Below are 21,787 nucleotides of genomic sequence, written 5' to 3'. Positions count from 1 at the left end.
AAGCATCTGCAATCATGCCTCAACTACTGGGGGGGGGGTGCCTGTTTTTTGTCATAATTCAAAGTACATTGATTTCAATCATCATTTCTCCAATAATTTACTATGAAAAAAACACAAAGAATACCACTACTCTCTACAAAATGAGAAAATCAAATCAGTCATACCGTTTGGCTCTGGATGGGAGTCTGAAAAAACATATTTATGTGTATGTTGCATGTTTAATTCAGGATCTCCTGAAATGGATAATTCTACCCGATGTCACTACCAACTGGATTATAGTTGGTAAAACATCCTGACTTGGAAAATAAGTGACCTTTGTCCTATTTTTCTGTGGCCTCAAAATACAACTTCCCAAGTGGATCTGGATTCTTTGTCCTTGCTACTAACTCATTCCTGCTGTTCTTTAAACAGAAACAAAGGTATTGTCCTATTGCTATAATACAAAATCTAATTCAGTGGACTCCCCTGAAAACCCAGATGTACACAACAGGCAACTTACTCTCTCTCCCTCTCCATATATATATATATATATATATATATATACACATACACACACTACAGAGATCATAATGAAGTAGCTAGGCAAGGGGTTCAATCCCTAAGACTTCATCCCAGCAGGGCCAGTAGCCCCTTTTCGGTGTACACTATATACACTGTGCCAGAGCGAAATATATTCTGCTTTGCATATTTACTGAATTTAACAGATTTGTGGGGGGAATTTCTACTATATTAATCACTAAAAAGCACAATTCAACAAGTGAGTAAACAAGTCAGCCAAGACAACTACCCACATAGCAGCAACATAACACACAATCAAAAGAATGACTTCTTGGAGATGGCTGAACTGTGTTAAGAGAAAATGCTACTGGAAAAATGACAAACTAGTCTAATTTATTTTTCACTTGGGTTTAAAGCTAAACAATGTCTCATGTCATCTCTGACCTAAAAACTGGCCAACAAAATACTAACCCTTGCTCATTCCTCCAGCACAAACATGTTATATGCTTTCATCCTTACTCCTAGTTACAGGACGAATGGACTGTAGTGTATACGGGTTAAGAGACCAAGCTCCAAATCAGATTTCCTGGCTCCATACCTAGCCATGCAAAAACAGGCAGACTAGTGTTTCTGTGGCTCAATTCCCTCATCTGTTAGGTAGAGGGAAAATAGAGGGCTTTTGTAAGGATTAGTGAAATAAATGCCAGGCATGCCTGGCACAAAGCCATAAAGCAGGCCTTAAGTATCGGTTATTATTAGTATCTGTGACAACTAAACTTTTTGGGGGAGGGTTGGCACGGATTCCAGGCCTGACTCTGGTCCTCAGATGAACCAAGGACAATGAACAAGGCATTCTTGAGCTCAGCTTCTTCACCTGTGGAATACCAGGGAATACCAGGGCCCCACGAGATGATCTCGCCAGTTCCGCAAAAGTAATGGGATAAATCAGACAAGTACTGAGTATGACCCTGAACCACAGAGACAGGGAGGGTAAGTCTACAGTATATACAAGATCAAAACAGAGGGAAAAAAGCACAGCAGTCAAGAGAGCTTGAGAGTCGCTTCCTAATATGGGATGTGGGTCCAGAACCAATGTAATTAAAAAAAAAAAAGAAAGAAAGAAAGAAAGAAAGAAAAGAAAAGAATCGGTAAGTAAAAAAACCCAAACAGTTTTCAGAAACAAAGCTCGAGGAAGGAAAGTGCTGGCACTAGCTGCCAGGAAGGGAGGAAAGGCAGGGCTGGTGTTCGGAGAAGGGGCAATTCTGTCTGGGAACGGGACACGAAGAACCGCGCCCGGCCGTCTCCTCTCCTGTCCCGTCCGCCGACGCCCGCTAGCGCGTCCAGCCCCAGAAAGTTGTGCACTGCATCATCCCTGATGAACGGACAGATGAATATGCGTGGGGACAAGGGAGACAGACAACCCAGCCCTGAACACGCGACACGAGATGGGCACCCGGGGCCTGGGGACGGAGGGAGCGAGGGGACACCGAGCCAGCGCACCCTGCCCCCGGCGGCCCCAGGCTGTCACCTGCGACGTCGGGCGGCGGCAGGCCGGGGTGGTAGTGCTGCCACAGCCCCTGCAGGAAGGCGGCGCCGCTGTCCACGCAGCGGTGCTTGGAGCTGGTGACCAGCTGCAGGCGGCCGTAGTTCTCGAGGCTAAACAGAGCCGGGAAGAGGGAGGCTAGGCGCAGCGCCAACTGTCGCATGTCCTGCCGCCCCTTCTCCACGAGCTGCCCGTCCATCCAGTCCGCGTACCACAGCGGCCAGTCGGCCAGCGCGGCGCCCAGGTCGCGGCCGCCCGCGGAGCCAGCGCGCCCGTCGCCCGGCCCGCGGGCCTGCAGCAGCCCGTGCAGCTGCCGCAGCTTGCGGATCTGCTTGGCCGTAGGGTAGCGGGTGCCGTGGCGGATGAGGGCCACCAGCTGCACGGGGGTGCAGGTGTCCTCCAGCAGTTCGGGGTCCCTCCGCGGCGCCTCGGGGTCCGGCAGCAGCCCGGGGTTGGCATCCTCGTAGCGGGTCTTGGTACCGAAGTAGGGGCTGAGCGCCGAAACCGCGGGGTCCTCCGGCTCCAGGAGGGAGCAGCGCGAGAGCGACGAGAGCAGCGCCACAGCCAGTGCAGCGACCGGCGCCACCGAGACCTTGATGAAGCGCTGCGGCCCGCGGAGCATGGTGCGGCGCGGCCCGCGGAGGGCGACGTACCCGCCGGGACAGCGATTTCCGGCTCCGGCGGGCAGGGGGCGGGCCCGGACTGTGCTTCCGGCTGGGTCTGGGCCCCCAGGATTCGCTGCGCGGCGCGGCGAGATGCGGGTGTTCGTACCGGGAACGCTGGGGCGCGCGGGGACTCCTGCCTGCGGCTCCGGTGGCACCGGCGCAAAACGCCGGGGAGCTTCGGAGACCTGCGGCTGAAGCGGAGCTGGCGTCGGCTGGGCCTCTCGCGTGGGCGAGCTTCCTTGCGGCGGGCGCCTCCGGGACTGACTCAGCCACTGCCCCGATCTTTGAAATGCCCTGGGGCGGGACTGAGCCCGCGTGTCCGAGGCGGGCCACACAGGACACTCTGTAACGCCTTTTCCACCTGCGGGGCGGAAAACGTGCTCTCTGAACCACGCTGCGGGCGCCTGAGGCTGTTGTTCACAGAGCAGATCCCCGGCCTCTGCCCCAGCCTGCCTCCCGAGGTCCAAACCTGTTCTCTGGTTGGAGTTTGAACAGAGCGTCCAGCCGGGCCGGCCACAACCGGAGAAAGGCTCTGTTCTCCAGGAAATCCGGTTCCCGAGCCTTTGGTAGTGTCTGGGCCTGGGCCAGTGGAGCTGCGCTCAGCGACACAGCACCGCAGGAGGACTGTGCGTGTTGGCATCAGGGGCTTTCAGAGTAGGGACAGCACAGCCCTGATCCCTTGGCATGTTGACTCATAGCCCGTGATCGGTGCATTATTAAGTGTGAGCCAATCTGCTCTGTGGAGCGAACCTGCTCTCTGCTTACCATCCCTCCAAGCTGGAACTGCTCCCGTGTAATTACAGACTCAGATCAACAGCTACGTGTTTTCATAGATGGATGCTCAGACTCTTTGATCCAAGGAAAAAAGTATTACAAATCAGAACAATGCCTTGGTTTCTCCGCTTGAGCACAATTTTGTATGCTTGTTGGGAAAAGAATCAAGATTAAAGAAGTCATGTGGTGATCCAAATTCAAGGCAGTGTGGATCCTGTCTTTGTAATGGGGTTTTTTCCTTCAAAGACACCACTAAATTGCTCTTGGTAAGCCAATCTTTGGCTTAACTACTTTTCTCCTTGTTGAGGTGCCTCCGGTTCAGAGAGGTGTACTTCTAAATGTTAAACGATGAACAAAATGGTGTAAAATCAGGAATAGATTCCAACTTGGCCACTGCAGATTTTAAGACGGTCTGTAGCAGGAAACCGTTTTCCCATTGACATATGTTCTTTTTTTGATATTCCACTTTATAGAATGTCTGAATATTCACGGGTCAGTGATATTTTCACAGAACTTCGCTCAAATTAATATTTGGTAAACATGTACCTTTTCTTTATGGACTTCCTAACCCCTACTTTTTTTGTTTTTTTTTTTAAAGATTTTATTTATTTATTTGACAGAGAGAGAGATCACAAGTAGACAGAGAGGCAGGCAGAGAGAGAGGAGGAAGCAGGCTCCCTGCTGAGCAGAGAGCCCGATGCGGGGCTCGATTCCAGGACCCTAATACCATGACCTGAGCTGAAGGCAGAGGCTTTAACTCACTGAGCCACCCAGGCACCCCCCCCTACCCGCCCCCCCACTTTTTATCGGCTGAAATGCCTGATAAATTTTCTAAGTGCATTAAGCAAGCATGTGTGCCAGTCGTGTGTCATTGTATTTTGCTTAATATATGTGCCTAATAATGATCACCTCTCATGCTTGATCTTTTGTATCCTCAGGAGCTACCAAGTCTTCCCAAAGGCACTATCCTTCCTAATGAAGTAATCTTTAGACACCCTGTCTACCTACTTACAATATCAATGGCACGCATTGCTGTACACTAAATTTGCCCTCACCTTGATTTTTTTTCCTTCCTCTCATTCCTCATCTGTTACTGTTACGCTTTTTAGATGTTTATTAAGTCAGCTCCAATCATTTTGTTGTTATGGCCAAGATGACAGATGATAAAGCATGCCTTCGTGTTTTTCACTAGAAAAAAGCCAGAGGTAGTATCAAAGTATAAACCTTGGATCCAGACGCCAAACTCTGCCAGTCATTAACTGAGTGACCTTCAGAAGTAACAAGTTCTCTGAGGCTTAGTTTCCTTATTTGAAAATTATGAATATTAGAACCTACATTGTGGAATTATTGTAAGAATCAGATGACATTTAAAATTCGTATAATAGGCTGCTTTAAAAGGTATTATTGTCAGTAATTTCCAGTAACATTATAGGTGATTTCTATGCTAAGATACATAGCTCTCTAGCAACTACTGTATAAATACTGTATAACACTGTAAAAACTTCCACTGAACATTAAAATATTTATATATTACACTTTTTATTTCCAATATATACTATAATTCCAATATTTATATTCCACTGAATGCAAATACTGTATAACTCTGTATAAACTTCCACTGAACATTAACTTTCACAAGCAAGATATGCATCAAAGGTCATTTCATAACTTTTCTAATAATAAAAATCTACTCATCTTCCTTAAAATGGGTTTCTCACTCTTAAAGTAGTAACTACCTTTGAGAAGTTTTAAGTAGGCAGCAGGCCCTGCTTATCTTTTCGTTTCCAGGCCAAGTCTTCATTCTCTGGCCAGTCTGTAAATTGGGGGCCTTTTGAGATAGTTGCCCACCTTGTCCAAGCAGCTAGTACCCAGGAGTTTGCATGTATAAAACATGGTTGCCCCTTGATAAAGACCTTGGATGGATCGCTTACCCTCATGGGAGGCTGCGAGCATGATAGCAATGTATTTGACAAATCTACCACAAAATAAGAGGTAGAATGGAAAACTAATGGTTCAGATTCCTTGAAGAGATGAGAGAGAACTAAGAGCACAGAGAATTTGATTTGGACCAGAACAAGAGGAGACCTTGTTTTTCTGAGATGGATTTCAAGCTTGATGGCCTCAGGTTCCTCAATGATGTAGGAGGCAAGATAGTCTGAAGAGATGGGAGAATAGGACTTAGGAGTGTAGAGATGGATTGAATTTAGAACTGAGAAAAATGGGAAAGAACTTGCAACTAAGAAGAATGGGAAGTAAGTAAAAAGTTGGTTGGTGGGGCCCCTGGGTGGCTCAGAGGTTAAGCCTCTGCCTTCAGCTCAGGTCATGATCCCAGGGTGCTGGGATCGAGTCCCGCATCGAGCTCTCTACTCAGCAGGGAGCCTGCTTCCCTCTCCCTGCCTGCCTCTCTGCCTACTTGTGATCGATCGATCTCTCTCTCTCTCTCTGTCAAATAAATAAATAAAAATCTTTTAAAAACATAAAAAAGTTGTTTGGTCAGCCCTGGATATCCAACAGAGAATGAAAGACTTGAATTGCCAGTGGTTGTACAAATTTATCCAGAAGTGAACATTATCTGCTGTGTCCTTCCTAGTGGAAAAGAAAAAAGTTGAATTCTATTGTTCTATATTATTCTAATTGGTCTTAAATAGAACTTTTCTAATAAATCTACTATATTACAGAATATGGTGTTTTTGCAGATTATTTATTCATAGGATTTCTGAAATAGTTTTTCCATTCTAAAGAGTGTATGGTGTCAAATACAACATTTTAAATTACAGACATCTGTGACATTTTTTTTAAAGGTTACTAAAGAAGAGGCTTTCTGGTGAAGAAACAAAAAAGAAGGGAAAAGGCTAAATGCTTTGGGGGATAGGGAAAAGGCTAAACGCTTTCTATGTAAGCGTAGAAACTACTGATTAAAAACATAGTTTCTGAAACCAGACTCTGGTTCTCAAATTCTAGCTTTCGCTTGATATCTATGAGGTCTTGAGCAAGTTAAACTGTTGCTTCAATTTGTTTTCTTCTATAAATTGGGCATGATATCTATGTTATGTGGTTGTTGATAGGATTAAATGAGGCAATTTACATAAAGACTTTATATAGTTCTGGCCGCAAATCAATTTGTAAATTTTACTGAACATAATTAAAATGTTTCTTGCTACCGCTTTTGCTCTAATCAAGTAAATGGACAATGGCCAGTTTGTTATAGATATTTGTTATCTTACAACTACATTAAGCAACTAACTTTGTGCCTATTCCAGGACCATTTTAACTCTAGTATCTTACTACCCTGATATTTCCTCTTTCCTTTCCTGGTTATCAATTTAGTGCTTCTTGTTTTTTATTGCAGTTTAGAAACAGCCAACAGAAGAAGGGTTCGCGTGTATAGCCAGGGCTGGAGTGATCCATGCTTCAACAGCAGTCCCTCAACTGTGCTTGAATGTGGAGGTTGCATAGATCACCAGACTCCATGGATAAGATACCTTTGTTCAAAAGAACAGTATCTGTTCAAAAGAATCAGCATCTCTGGTAGCTTAGCACCACATGGTTCCCCAGCATGCAAAAGCCAAGCTGAATTGTTTAACATTGTATTTCAGTTGATGAGTAGAACTTCACTGAACTGTGAACAATGATGGAGATGACTTGCTTTTTTACGCTCTCTATTATGCCTTGCTAAGGGAGTTATTTTATAATGACAGAGGTTCTCTTCCAGTGTCTTGACACATTGTAGGACTTTGATGTGAATTCTTTTCTCCCATTAAATGTTGGTTCGAAATCCATTGAGCTATATTTTAGAAATCAGATACAATATTTAAATTGCCAGCATTCTTTCTGTGCTTTGCTACTTCCTTTTAATAGGAGGAAACTGTAGCTATTCACTTTTTAGTCTTGTTCTGTACTGGTTTTTCTGTACATGCCAGTACTGTTGCTCAGAGGCATAATTTCCTCCAGAAGTGCCCTCCAAAATATCTTGTTACCCCATCACAAAGATGACTGATGTGTTATAAATCTTGGGGGGAAAAATCTCTTCTTCCCTGTAGTTTTCAAGAACAAGCATAGACAATAGTGATTGTTGAAACATCTTACATTTTTCTGAAATGTTAGTTTTCCAAAATTGGAAAATCTCTTTGAAGAATGTGACCTTTAAGACCATGGATGAGCTGACTGTAAAGCCATCGGTGTTTCCTTATTCCTGAGTACAGAGAAAACTTTCAGAGAAAAGTTATTCATTAAGCTCTTTATCAGAAAAAAATGTTTTTTACTTAGTATATTAATGTCAATTTCATATTGTCTCCCTAGCCCATACATGAACCTTTCAGTTTTTGTTTTCTTTCTTTCTTTCTTTCTTTCTTTCTTTCTTTCTTTCTTTCTTTCTTTGACAGAGAGAGGTAGAAAGAGAGCACAAGCCTGGGGAGCTGCAGGCAGAGGGAGAGGGAGAAGCAGTCTCCCTGCTGAGCAGAGAGCCCGACATGGAGCTTGATCCCAGAGCCCTGAATCATGACTTGGGCCAAAGGCAGACACTTAACTGAGCCACCCAGGTTCCCCTGTTCACTATTTTCTTGTAACATAAATCCATCTTTCTTGGGTTGAGTTGCTTTGCCTATAAGTATTAAAATCCAACATTACCCTAACCTAGAAAAACAATGTTGGCATCTGTGGACTTACACACTTCTTTGCAGCAATTTTAGTAAACAGGACAGTCCACACTCCAATAGAAGCAACCATTATGGTTCCATAAACGACACCCTTCATTACCCCACCTTTCCTGTCTTATATCTAGCACTACGTTATCTGATTCTGTACTCCAAGAGATAAAGCAATTGCTGCTAACTCATTCTTAGTTATTACCTTAGATGCAAGAGCCGGGGGAAAGTTTTTGATACTCAAATATCCATCCCTTACATCAAGTAGACTGTCAGCAGTTATTTGTTAAAAGGGTGTATGTATGAATGAATAAATGAGATAGAAAACAGTGTGGGAAGATAAAGTGTGGAAATAATATTGCTTTGTATTTATGCAACATAATTATTTTACCTTCCCAGTTATCCCATGACCTCTGAAGAACAGCATTTAGACCATGTTATAGATGTGGAAATCAAAATAAAGAGAGGTTAGATGTCTTGCCAAAAGTCATCTCATCTAACAAGTACATAGTAGAACCAGTTCTAGAATATGATTAGTGGACAGAGAGCTATCTTTGTTTTTCTTTTCCTGATACCTACCTATTCCTGACAAATGAATAGTGATCTCAAAAAGCGTCATTTGTAGATGGGGCTAAAAGGATAAATCTTGCAGTTATAACTGCAAGTCATATATATAGATATATATTATATATATCTGTATATAATATAGTTATATAATATATAAATATATATAGTTATAAATATGTATATATAGTTATAATATAACTGTAGCAGTTATATTAGCTAACCACTCAACATTTATTCTCCCCTTTTTCGTGGAATCAATGTGTACATATTCACCTTTCAGAAAGGTCCACATGTCCCCACTTAAAGAAAAAGTCCTGATTGTTTTAAACCAATCCTGGTAACTATGTTTTTCTTGCCAGTTTTGGTTTAGGAAAGAGCATGTAACTCAATTCCAGTCACTGAGATAGAAGGGATAGTCTACTTAGTAGTTTTTGAGAAAGTTTCTTTGGTTCTAAAAAGACATGATAGGGTGATAAATACACAACACTTTATAGGATGAGTGGATCAGAGGTCCTAATGACTCAAAGGAGTATTACAGTTGGCACATTAAATGTCCTGGAAGGGAAGAAGATGGTATTCAGTGAATGAAATGCCTAAAATGGGTATTTCAGAGATGGTAGAGTACTTGTTAGTGATTCAGCAAGACAGTTTAAAACATAAGGTTAAGAAAATTTAGCTAAGACAAGTTATAGAATACAAATCTTTTAGAATTAAGAAGATACAAACAAACAAAAAAATGGAGAGGCCAAGAAGTCCTGGCTCAAAACTTTTGCTCCTGGTTCTAAACTTCTATTCCAGCAGGATTTAACCCCACTAGATCCCCACCTTCTACTAGTCTATGCACCTCTCCCTCTATCCAACTCTTTAAAATACCCAGCTCGCTCAGCCTCTGTTCTACAATGCTTATTTCTAAAATTTTATTTTATACCAACATTTTGTTTTTAATTGAAGCGATTCCTGGTTTGGAAAGATGAGACAGATTGAAAGCACAGAGATGCCAATAATTTTAAACATAATCTTAAAAAAAACCACAAAACTTCATTCTTACAATGCAAGAGAATGATACACTTGAGAAAGAGGCGACTTCTCTGGGCACTAGCATGTGCAAAGGCAAAGATTAGACTTGCTCCAGCCCTCTTACAACCAGTGAGGACCCAGCTTGAAAACAAAGCCAATTGTGGAAAGAACCTCAGTCCTTCCTGATGCCGTTGAGCTGATGAAGTAAACCTGGAGTATATCACCTGTGGCCTTCCTGTCATCAAAGGAAATGACCATCTTTATTGTCTGAACTAGTGTTTCACTGTTTTCCATAGAATGTCTTCTAATTGATGTAAGTAATTAATGATCCCAGTTAACCCCTTCGGTTAAACCTGTCATGCCTTTCTTGATTTTGCTGAAGCCACCTGATCCCATCTCCTTAGACCTGACCTTGGGTGTCTCACTCAGTACAAGCATGGTTTATGAAGCATGCAAGTCAGAGAAGAGTAGGAGGGAGGTGGGTAGAATGAGATATCTGGTCATGGTGATCTGGGTCAGACAAGGTGAAGTGTGAACACTAAGTAAGAAATGCAAATAGGAATGAGAGAGAAGGCAACTCTTCCCAGCACACCCTTAGAAAGCTAGTCTTAGGGACATAGGAGCACATCTCTGGGGAGAGTTACAGAATCGCATTATAGTAAAATGGTGTCACTTAGATCCATGGTTTTCTCTCAAGAGGAGGAATCGTTGTCTATAGACTATCAGAGGATTCTTGTCATACTTATTTTCCACAGAAACAGCCCAAGTTTTGATGTGTTCCCTGATGACACCATAGTCTAAAAATGAGAGACTTGATTTCAGTTTTTCATGTAAGTGCCAAGAGGCTCGTGGTATTGCTCTCTCTCAGGCTGACACAGTCCTGAAGACTAGAGGATGCCCTTAACATGCAGTCTGGGGTAGCTCTCCCCCATGACCTTAGGCCTCTTCTGAAGGTCTTCATAAAGACATAGTAATATTCTGTTAATTACATGAGAGCTGTTCATCTGGATTTAAACAGTAAATCTAATGAATAGGCTATTCTTTGTCTGATGGCACAGAGGTACTTATTTATTTCTACATTTTGGGTATTTGAGGAAAAAAAGTAATTCAGGAATATATTAAATTGAGTTTGAAGCCATAAAGAAGAGGGAAGTGATAAGGATAATAAGGATTAGAACAAAAATATATAGAGAATACAAAAATAATAGAATCGGTGAAACCAAACACTATTTCTTTGGAAACATCGACAAAATGACAAAACTTTAGTTAGATTAAGAAAAAAGAGAGGCACCTGGGTGGCTCAGTGGGTTAAAGCCTCTGCCTTCAGCTCAGGTCATGATCCCAGGGTCCTGGGATTGAGCCCCACATCGGGCTCTCTGCTCAGCAGGGAGCCAGCTTCCTCCTCTCTCTGCCTGCCTCTCTGCCAACTTGTGATCTCTGTCTGTCAAATAAATAAATAAATCTTAAAAAAAAAGAAAAAGAAAAAAGAGAATACTTACACCATAAAATCAGAAGCTAAAGAGAGGGTGTTACTACTGATAAAAGGAATAAAAAGAATTATAAGAGAATAGTATGAATATTTGTATGCCAAACAAATTGGATATCCTGGAGGGAACAGGCAATCCGTAAAAACACTCCAGCTACCCAAACTGACTCAAAAAGAAAATGAAAATCTGAATAGATCCTTAACAAGTAAGCAGACTGGATCAGCAATGAAAAATCTCCCAACAACTTCCATGCTTATTAAGGCAAAGTGATAGACTGGCCTCCCAGCTAGTATAAGATCTGAGGGCAGAGTTTCATTCTGGAAGTAACATAGTAACGTGGGTGGGGAACAGAGATCAAACGGGAAAACTAAAAGGATGGATGATGAAGGTGCTTATTGTTTCTATTACGTGGATGAAAAAGCTTTCTGCAGCCCTCTTGAATTATTCCCTTGCCTTACTCACTGCAACAAATAAAGTGATGTGGTTTCTATTTATGAAAAAAATAACACATGCATTTAAAAATAATCTCCCAACAGACTGTGGACTCTGAGAAACAAACTGAGGGTTTGGGGGGGCCAGGGGAGATTGGGTGGGCCTGGTGGTGGGTATAATGGAGGCACGTATTGCATGGAGCACTGGGTGTGGTGCATAAACGATGAATTTTGGAACACTGAAAAATAAAATCTCCCAACGAAGAAAAGCCTTTTATTAAATAAATAGCGGGGAAGAAAATACTCAACTCGTTTTATGAGGTCAGCATTACCCTGATAGCAAAGCCAAGAAGACCCCAGAAGAAAACTACAGACCTATATCCTTTCTGAATGTAGACCGAAAGATCCTCAACAGGTGCTAACAAATAGAATTCAGCAGCATATAGAAGGATAATACACCATGACCAAGGGGGATTTACCCCAGAAATGTAATCGTGGTTCAGCATACAAAGTTAGTCAATGTAATATACCACACGAATATTACTTCACATTCAGTAAACCTAGAACAGAAGGAACCTTTTCAGCATAATAAAGGCTATATATAAAAAACCCACAGCTAACATCATACTCAGTGGGGAAGGAGAGAAAGCTTTTCCCCTATTACCAGGAACAAGACAAGGATGGCTTGTTTTGCTACTTCTATTCAACATAGTATTGCAGTTCCAGAGCAATTAGACAAGAAAAAAGGAAACAAAGTGCAGCCAAATTGGAAAGGAAGAAGTAAAACTGTCTATATCATAGATTATATAAATGTAAAAAACATAAAGAATACATGCAAATATGCGTACATACCCCCTACACTCTTTTTAGAGTGAATTAATGAACTTAGCAAAGCTGCAGGATACAAAATCAAAAATTGGTTGAATTTTAATACACTAGCAGGGAAAAATCTGAAAAGGAAATAAGATGATCCCATTTGCAACAGCTTCCAAAAGAATAAAACACTTAGGAATAAATTTAACCAATGAGGCACAAAACTTTTACACTGAAAACTACAAAATACTGCTAAAAGAATTAGAGAAAATCTAAATAAATGGAAAAGCATCCTGTGTTAATGGGTTGAAAGACTTAATATTGTTAAGATGACAATTTTACCAGAGTGATTTGCAAATTCAGTATAATCACTATCAAAGTCCCAACAGTATTTTTTCAAAAATGGAAAATCTCATCTTAAAATTCATGTGAAATTTCAAGGGACCCAGAATAACCAAAACATTATGAAAAAGAACAAAGTTATAAGACTTGCATTTCCTGACATTAAAGCTTACTACAAAGCTACAATACTCCAAACAGTGTGGGACTGACTTAAAGAAGACCTACAAACCACTCCAGAGACTTCAGAGAATTGGGAACTCAGAAATAACCTTCACATCTGTCTATGATCACTTGATTTTCAACAAAGTTGCCAAGAATCATTCAGTGAGGAAAGGACAGTCTTTTAACAAATGGTGCTGGGATATGCACATTTAAAAGTATGAAGTTGGACTCTTATTTTACACCATATACAAATATTAACTCAAAATGGATCAAAGACCTAAATTTAAAAGCTATAAAAGTTAAACACTATAAAACTTGGGAAAAAATAGGAAAAAGTAGGGCGCCTGGGTGGCTCAGTGGGTTAAGCCGCTGCCTTCTGCTCAGGTCATGATCTCAGGATCCTGGGATCGAGTCCCGCATCCGGCTCTCTGCTCAGCAGGGAGCCTGCTTCCCCCTCTCTCTCTGCCTGCCTCTCTGCCTACTTGTGATCTCTCTCTGTCAAATAAATAAATAAAATCTTTAAAAAAAATAGGAAAAAATATTCATAAACTTAGGTGTGGTAATATTTTCTTAAATATGACATCAAAAGCACAAGTGGCAAAAGAAACAATAAGCTGGACTTCTAAAGAGTAAAAAGGCAACCCATGGAATGAGAGAAAATGTTAGCAAATCATATACCTGATACGGGACAGATATCCAAAACATATAGAGAATTTTATAACTCAACCACAAGAACACAAACCTAATTTTTTAAATGGGCAAAGGACTTGAAACAGACATTTCCCGCCAGAAGATACACAGATGGTCAGTGAGCACATGAAAAGATGCAAATCAAAACCACAGGAAATACCACATCACACCTATTAGGATGCTTAAAATGTGGCGAAAGTAGAACTCTAGTATATTGCTTGTGGGAATGTAAAATGGAACAGCCACCATGGCAAACAGTTTGTCAATTCCCCAAAAAGTCACACGTAGAATACTTTATCATCCAGCAATTCCACTCCCAGTGTAGAACCCAAACATGGGCTCAGACTGAAATGCACACAGCAATATTCACAACAGCATGAGACATAACAGCTAGGAGGTGGAAACAACCCAAGTGTCATCAACAGATCAGTTGGTAAGCAAAATGTGGTATTTCATGTGCAATGGACTATTATTCAGTAATAAAAAGAAAGTACTGGGGCTCAGTCGGTTAAGTGTCTGACTCCTGATTTTGGCTCAGGTCCTAATTTCAGGGTCATGAGATGGAGCCCTGCATTGGGCTCCCTGCTCAGCATGGAGTCCACTTGAGATTCTCTCTCTCCCTCTCTCTCTGCTTCCTCCACCACTTGCATAAACGCTCTCTCCCACTCATAAAAAATAAGTAAATCTTAAAAAAGAAGTACTAGTACATGCTACAACATGGTTGAACCTTAAAAAATATTCTCTGGTAAAATAAACCAGAGATAAAAGGGCAAATATAATATGCCACTTAAATGAAATAATCTAAAATACACAAATTCATTGATACAGAAAGTAGATTTGAGGTTTGCAGGGGCTGGGAGGGGGAGGGAATGAGTTATTGCTCAGTGGGTACAGGTTTCTGTTTGGGGTGATGAGAGAGTTTTGGAAATGGCGGTGATAGTCGCACAGCATGGTGAGTATAATTAACAACACTAGATTGTACACTTAACAGTGGTTAAAATGGCAAACTTTATGTATATTTTATCACAATAAAAAAATAGTTTGTCTTGCAAGTTGGTGAGCACATTGTTTGGGACTATGAGATAATTCACCCAGAGGATAAATATCATAATGGTTGTTTGCATCTCAGTTTGTACACAGAATACACATTTGCCATGACCTTGTAGTATACTACTCTATCAAAACATTGATAATTAACCAAATTAGGAAAACATATTGAATCCAAAATGGCATTATTTTTATCAACTGGTTACACCTAAAGAAAAGCAGATTTTATTAGTGAAAAAATGAGAAGATAGAAACTTTCCTGTAGATTCTGGTGAAATTTCAGGACAGTTTCCAGAAGGTTAAACGGCCTGATCAGTTTAAATGACTCTGGTAGGCTAAATAATGGCCCCAGTGTTGTTCACATCCAAATCCTTGGGGCCTGTGCATATGTGACCTTACATGATAAAAAAGGACTTTGCAGATGTGGTTTAGAATCTTGAGACGGGTAGAGTACGTGGTGTAAGCAAGTCATCACCAGGGTCCCTCTAAGGGAAGGTGAGAGGGTCAGAGTGAAGAGAGAGAGCATGCTGCTTTGGGAGAGGAGGTGAAGAGATGAGAGGCAGAGAGGTCATTACATTTATTCTCTTTTACCTATAAACACAATAAACCATTTCTTAAGAAATTCAAAATTTGTAAAGAGTGGATAAAAACATTTCATTTGGAATGTAGATGAGAGAAGGCTGGTATCTATCTATCTATCTATCTATCTATATATATTTTTTTTTTTCCTTAAAAGAAAAGGCTCTTAATGTTTGGACTGCTCAATACAGTGGAGTTTCTGCCCTCAGGTCAAATCCCAGTGATAAGGTATCAGTTTTTGACCGGAGCAGTTACCAAGTAGGATTAAACAAAATATCTCATGTCACCGCCTAGGGGTGGTGAGAAAATGTGGAACGATAGGTGCTAGTTAGCCGGGGCTGGTGGATGTGGATAGTAGAGGGGCAGGCAGGAGATAACTTGTGCCCACCCTAGCCCATGTCAAGAGTTGAAAACACTGTGTGTTTTTTTTTTTTTTTTAATCCCAAGGGTGGAAATGGCATGCTTAGAAACAATTGACCATCACATAGACATATGTTAAACCAATTTTGTTTATTGACAAATCTGTTGGCCATTGGCTTGTGAGACAGTTCCTCAGTGGCTGCTTGGTTGGCTTTAGGTCTCAGAATGATCGCAAGGCAAAAACTGCAACACAGAGGGTGTATTTCAGTCTCACGGCCCTGCTTGTCCTCAAGCCTTCAGCCTTCCCGCTCCCTGCTCGGGCTTTGGAGTTTGGAAACCAGTTACCAAAAGTTTCCAGGGACAGCGTTGCTGCTTGTTGAGGATGAAAGGTAGTTGTGTTCAAAGGAAGAGCGAGAATGTGCGTTCAGGAAGGAAACAGCACCCAAGTGGTAAATTCTGTTACCTGCGGGTGGGCTAGAATCATGGTGTCCTTTATGTTCTTTTTGTCCTTTTTTTTTTTTTTTTGTAATTATATGCCTTGCTTTCAGAGTAAGAAAAAAACCAACAAAATCTATGTAAAAAAAAAAAAAAAAAAAAAAAAAAAAAAAAACAAGAAAAATTAGAATTTTTCCTTATTTCAGTGTTTTTCTTTCTGATTTCATTTGCAGTTTGTCAGGCCTGCTTTGCTTAGTTGGCAATGTTACTTAATTTGTTTAGAAACATTTTTCTCCCAAATTGGTCAAAACAATGTTTCCACGTGCTACAGATTTTTATAACTTTTATGTACCACCCTGAGGTGGGGTAGGAGGCAATGAATGTTTTTAAATTGCTTCAGACATTAAGAGTGAACATGTAGGTTGCTCTTAACTTTCTACAGTTACCAGTAGAGAAGAACAAAATAACTAGTTAATATTTCTAACTAGATATTTTAACTAAATCATTGCATTGCTTTAGGGGTGTTGAAGGATATAATAAACCAAGAAATAAAAGCAGAATGTGCTTATCATGGAGTGTATTGGGAAGACTACTTTATCCTGGGATGAAACATCAGAAGTGTCATTTGTCCTAGCACAATTAGCCTACAAGGGACCACCCTGTACTCATCAGCTTTACTGACCCATTGCAGTGAGGGAGATCACACACATTTGTAAGGCATCTGACCAAACCAAGAAAAGATAAAGTTATTATAGGATTTGGGGTTAGAGTGCAATTTTGTTGAAATAGAAATGAAGCAGTGTTTGAATAGACTTAAATCAAATCAGAGGTTAGCATCAGGTCCACGAAGGGTCTGGTGTCCTGTTTCCTTAGAAACTACAAAGTTAAGATAGATGCAGAATGTTATATCCAGAACCCCCTTATCTTACTTGGGTTGGAAATCAAGGCTGAGTCTCTGTGTCAAATTGTCTTAGAATCTCCAGGTGAGAGTGAGATATTTTATTCTTAATGTATAGTTTCAAACAACAAAGTTTATGATAGTCTGTGGTTTTAGGGAACAAAGATTTTCAACGGGAATCACTCAACGAAAAGGTTGTTATGACACTTGACCTTGGAAGAAATAGCATGTTCTTGGGAGAAGTAGTTTCCTGTAAACTTTGTGGCTGGTTTAACCCATATTTAGTATTCCAGCCTGGTCAGAGATGGAGCTGATTTTCACCATCTAAACCCCAGCTAAAGCTGAGTCTAAAAGAAATAACCAGCCAAGAGAGTGGAGAAGAACTTCCCAGGCAGAGAAGAGCAAGTGTGAAGGTTATAAACTGGGAAAGTTCTTAACCCACATTCAAGAACCTAAAAGCTGATGCAACAGTAACCTAGCAAATAATTAGAAATGAGATGGGAGAGATAGGCAGGGATGGGGTCTTGCAGAAAGCTCTCATCTTTATTGAGGATTTTGCATTTTTGTCAAAGAGCAAAGAGGAGCCGTTAACAGGATCTAATCAGAGGAATGACCCAATCTTGTCATTCTCAGTTGGAGAGTGCATGGTTGGGGCAACGTGTCAGCTGGTGAATGTTGGTTTTTGTGCAAACGACAGCAGTAAAGGACAGATATGAAGAGATTCAAGATTTGGGGGAGAACTAAAAGGTCTTAGTGAGAGTTTTGATGTGTAGGGAAAGAAGAGGGAGGAGAGACCAGGGTGGTGTGATTAATGAAGATGTGGAAGTCTGGAGGTCAGGCAGGATTGAGTGGAAGAACAAGAGGAGAGCTTTGTGGATCTTATATTTGTAGGACATTCAAGTCACGGTGGCATGAAAGCACTTGGATATGCCATATATCCAACTGGGGATTCAGAAGAGACGTTTAAGTTGTCGATAAATACAATTGGAAGTGTTTATTTGAGACCATGGAAAAAGAAACTAACATGATTTTTTAAAGAAGATTCAGGACAAAGCCCAGAAAAACTACCAAACCCAGAGGTAGACCAAAGGAGAAGAGCCAGCAAGGAAGCTCTGGCATCATGAAAATCACCAAATTCATTTACCAAAAGCTTGGTTTGATGCTTTGGCGTTACCTCAGTTGTACCTGTCAGCAGTTTCTTAGATGGAAAAAAAAAAAAAAATGGAGACATCCTGATTCAGCTTCTGTCTTTATTCACTGCTCCTCCGTACTTTCTGTGTATGTGTCTCCACTGAGGCATTTCCTTTCCTGAAATGCCTGTGACTGAAGCTAGCGAATGTTCATTTATCTGTGAAGATCTTGAAAAACACAGGCATCCATGCAACTTCTCATCAAAGCACTAAAGAGTTATTTTACATTTTATTTTAATTCTGTGTTCTAACTACATCATTTACCTGGGAATCCCCAGACATCATATGTACTTTCATGCTTCTGAGTGGGTGCTCACACTGTCTCCTCATTTCCAAATGCCCTATCTTCCCTGCTTTTGAGTCACCAAGTTCTACTTAGCTTTTAAAACCTTGCTCTAGCACCATGCTTCTCCGAGCCTTTCGCTGTTCTCAAAGGCAGAAGGAACCACTCCTCCTCTGTAACCCTACAATCTTCCCTGTATTCTGTTAGTAGAGATCTTGTCAGGAAATATTTAAGACTGTGTGTCCTATCTCAAGCTACAAAGCAATGTACAGGGTATTTGAAACCTCGCCTAGTCTGTGCTTCTGGATCACTTCCTTCTGGACACCACTGAGGCTGAAGACCAGTCATGGAGGACCGTTAGGGACATGTTACTAGGAGCAGAGTCTGTGTCATTCGAGACCGTTGGCAGTGTTACACATTACCTGTGGACTCGAGCTGTGTGACGTCACCAGCTCCTGGATTGTTCTGGTACTGGATGTGGGGTTGCTAATGTTGTGAAATAAACTGTTCTCTGTTTGTTGCTGTAAAAAAAAATTTTTTTTTCATTATGAGAAGATACACAGATATTGATACGTCTGTCACTGTCATTAGACTGTGAGGTTCTTATAGGAAACAGCCATACATTATGTGACTTTACATCCATGATCGTGAGAACACAGCTGGCTGAATTTAGTCGCAGTGATTGGAGGTGACACGGTATAAAAGATTAATGTGTATATACCTGTTTCAACTTCAGATAAACCTTGTGACATATACAAACAAAATATTTAGCCGACTTTTTAACTTTACGTTCTATTTTAACTTGTACAGACTGTACGATACATACATATATATCCACTTCTCCAGGCCTTTGAACATGCTGTTTCCTGCCTGGCGAATACCTCTATCTTTCCCCTCCCACAACTCCACACCAGCTTTCAATATTTGTTTCAACTAAACTTCACTAAAGAAACTTTCAACTAATTCATCCCTCAATCTTCAGGGATCTTGCTCAGTTGCAAGGTCTGCTGTCACCCTGCACTCTCTCTCTCTCTTTTTTAAGATTTTATTTATTTGAGAGAGAGCAAGAGCTGGGGTTGGGGGTTGGTCATGGGCTTGGCTCCCGCCGAGCAGGGAGTCTGATGACCTGGGGCTCGATTCCAGGATCCTGGGATCATGCTTGAGCCAAAATCAAGTCAGACACTTAACAGCCACACAGGCACCCGCACTCTCCTTTTTACACACTTCATTTTTATTTACTGTTGCTTTTGGACTTAAGACTGAAAACTCCAGGAAAGTGGGGATTAAATTTGTATCTTTTTTTTTCCAAGGAAGGGAAGAAGGGCAGATTTTTAAATTTTTTGAAAGTATATGAAAGACACAGAATAAAATAATAAGTCCTCATGTACCATCTCCTAGTCCCAGTCACCACGAACCGTGGACAGTCCTGTCCCTACCACACCCCTACCCATTCCCCACAGCTTTATATTGTCTTGAAGGAAGTCTCAGACATTGTATGATTTTATTTGCAAGTATTTCAGTATGTGTTTCTAAAAGTAGTTCTTTTTATAACAACCACAATGCCTCTATCACATCTAGAAATGAATTAAACATCTTTAATATCATCAAATATCCAGGCAGAATTTAAGTTTCTAATTTTTTCATCATTTTTAATATATGCTTTCTGGACTCAGGATAGAAACAAGGTTCACATCTTGAACTTAGTTTATTATAGTCTTTCAAACCTTTTTTTTAAGCTATAGATTGTCCCTCTATTTTTTTCTTTTTGTTTCACACATTTGTAAATGTAAACACTACTTTTTTTTTTTTTAAACATATATGGTTCCAAATCTTAGTCCAGTCCTGGTCATGGTATTTATTTTGATAAGTATGGTGTTTGATGAATTACTTGGTTGGATAAAAATGAGGTGTGTGAACAAGAAATCGCAGAGAGGAAATATCTAAAGAAATAAAACTTAAAAGTAGTCTTGATTTCTCTGATCTCATATTTCTATAGTCTCCTCTGAAGAGGAGGAGAAAATTTATTTGATACACAACATATGCGTGATTTTGAGGGAAATAGTATCATTCTTTGAAAATCTCTAAGAATTTGATTCACCCTTGAATTCTTTTTTTTTTTTTTTTTTTTAAAGATTTTATTTATTTATTTGACAGAGAGAAATCACAAGTAGATGGAGAGGCAGGCAGAGAGAGAGAGGGAGGGAAGCAGGCTCCCTGCCGAGCAGAGAGCCCGATGCGGGACTCGATCCCAGGACCCTGAGATCATGACCTGAGCCGAAGGCAGCGGCTTAACCCACTGAGCCACCCAGGCGCCCTTGAATTCTTTTAATCAGTTCATTTTAACCACTTTTGCTAGAGAAAATAGTCACTAGAGCAGCAAAATGAAAGCAGTCTGTAAAAGGTTTTCATTGTTTAATAAAATTTACCTTTCCCCCTTAAGAACCTGTCATTGGTGGGCCATGCAGCCTCGGTTTTACTCCAGTCAAATGAGAACACTACAGCCTTTAATGCAATCAGATTCCTTGGGAAGGGCGTTTACCTTCTTACCAGGTACTGACGCTATAATTAGGGGAAACAAAACCCTCAGCAGTGACTCAGGGTAGAGAATGATGCTATTGAAAACAGAGGAACTACTGGAAGAAGGAATTCTCAGTCAGTAGTAGGGAAAACCTGAAATAAAAGTTAAATTTAACCCTTAGTTCATATTGTTAAAAACAAGACAACAGACCCGAAATGGAGTCACTTACGCTAAGCCCTGGGTCACCAAACCAAGACTTGATTAAACCAAGTTTTGATCTCTCCCAGAAATAGAATCTCACACCAGTTAATCAGGAATCACCTGATCAGCCCTAGTGAAGAAATCTGCCCGATGGATCCCTGCCATCCCCTAAAGCAGTCTACTTCCTGCTAGTGTCGCTGTCTTGTCACCGCTCCCTTCTGCCTATAGAAGCTTTGGATTTTGTACAGCTCCTCTGGGAGCACTTTCCTCTCCGCTCCATGGGATGGTGCCCAATCCGTGAATCACTGAATGCAGCCGAAAGGTCTTTGAAGGTTACTCAGTTGAATTTTGTTTTTTAAGAACATAAACTGAGGAGCCCAACAATAAAACTGTTTTTCCCAAGATCATATTGACAGTATTTATAGTTTATCATTATAAAATACTGTAAAGTGAAAGTCTCCCACTCTCTAGCCTCCTCCATTTAGATGTCCAGAGGTAAAACCGTTTTTTCTTATACATCCAGCCATTTGCTTAGAATGCAAATGTGTCTATCTATCTAGATATATAACCATATGTATGTGTACATATATGTACACACACAAATACACACATGGGATCAGTCTAAACTAATTATTCTCTACCTT

At 40.9% G+C, this 21,787-nt stretch overlaps 1 protein-coding gene across 2 annotated transcripts in view; it reads right to left on the bottom strand.

Annotated features, from left to right (window-relative positions):
* MINPP1 (multiple inositol-polyphosphate phosphatase 1) overlaps positions 1-3,468 on the bottom strand; it is a 118,167-nt gene extending 114,699 nt beyond the window's left edge. The window contains exon 1 of one of the 2 annotated variants that reach the window (XM_059170263.1): positions 2,027-3,468. In XM_059170263.1, coding sequence (XP_059026246.1) covers positions 2,027-2,663 — 637 coding nt within the window. In that variant the 5' untranslated portion in view covers positions 2,664-3,468. The remainder of the gene's footprint in view (positions 1-2,026) is intronic. The other variant, XM_059170264.1, reaches the window with a different exon arrangement.
* Between the last annotated feature and the right edge of the window lie 18,319 nt (positions 3,469-21,787).

This window comes from Mustela lutreola, chromosome 4 (assembly GCF_030435805.1).
Source record: "Mustela lutreola isolate mMusLut2 chromosome 4, mMusLut2.pri, whole genome shotgun sequence".
In the NCBI taxonomy this organism is placed as follows: domain Eukaryota; kingdom Metazoa; phylum Chordata; class Mammalia; order Carnivora; family Mustelidae; genus Mustela; species Mustela lutreola.
Note: the sequence above shows the minus strand (reverse complement) of the source record. Positions and strands in the feature narration are given on the sequence as shown.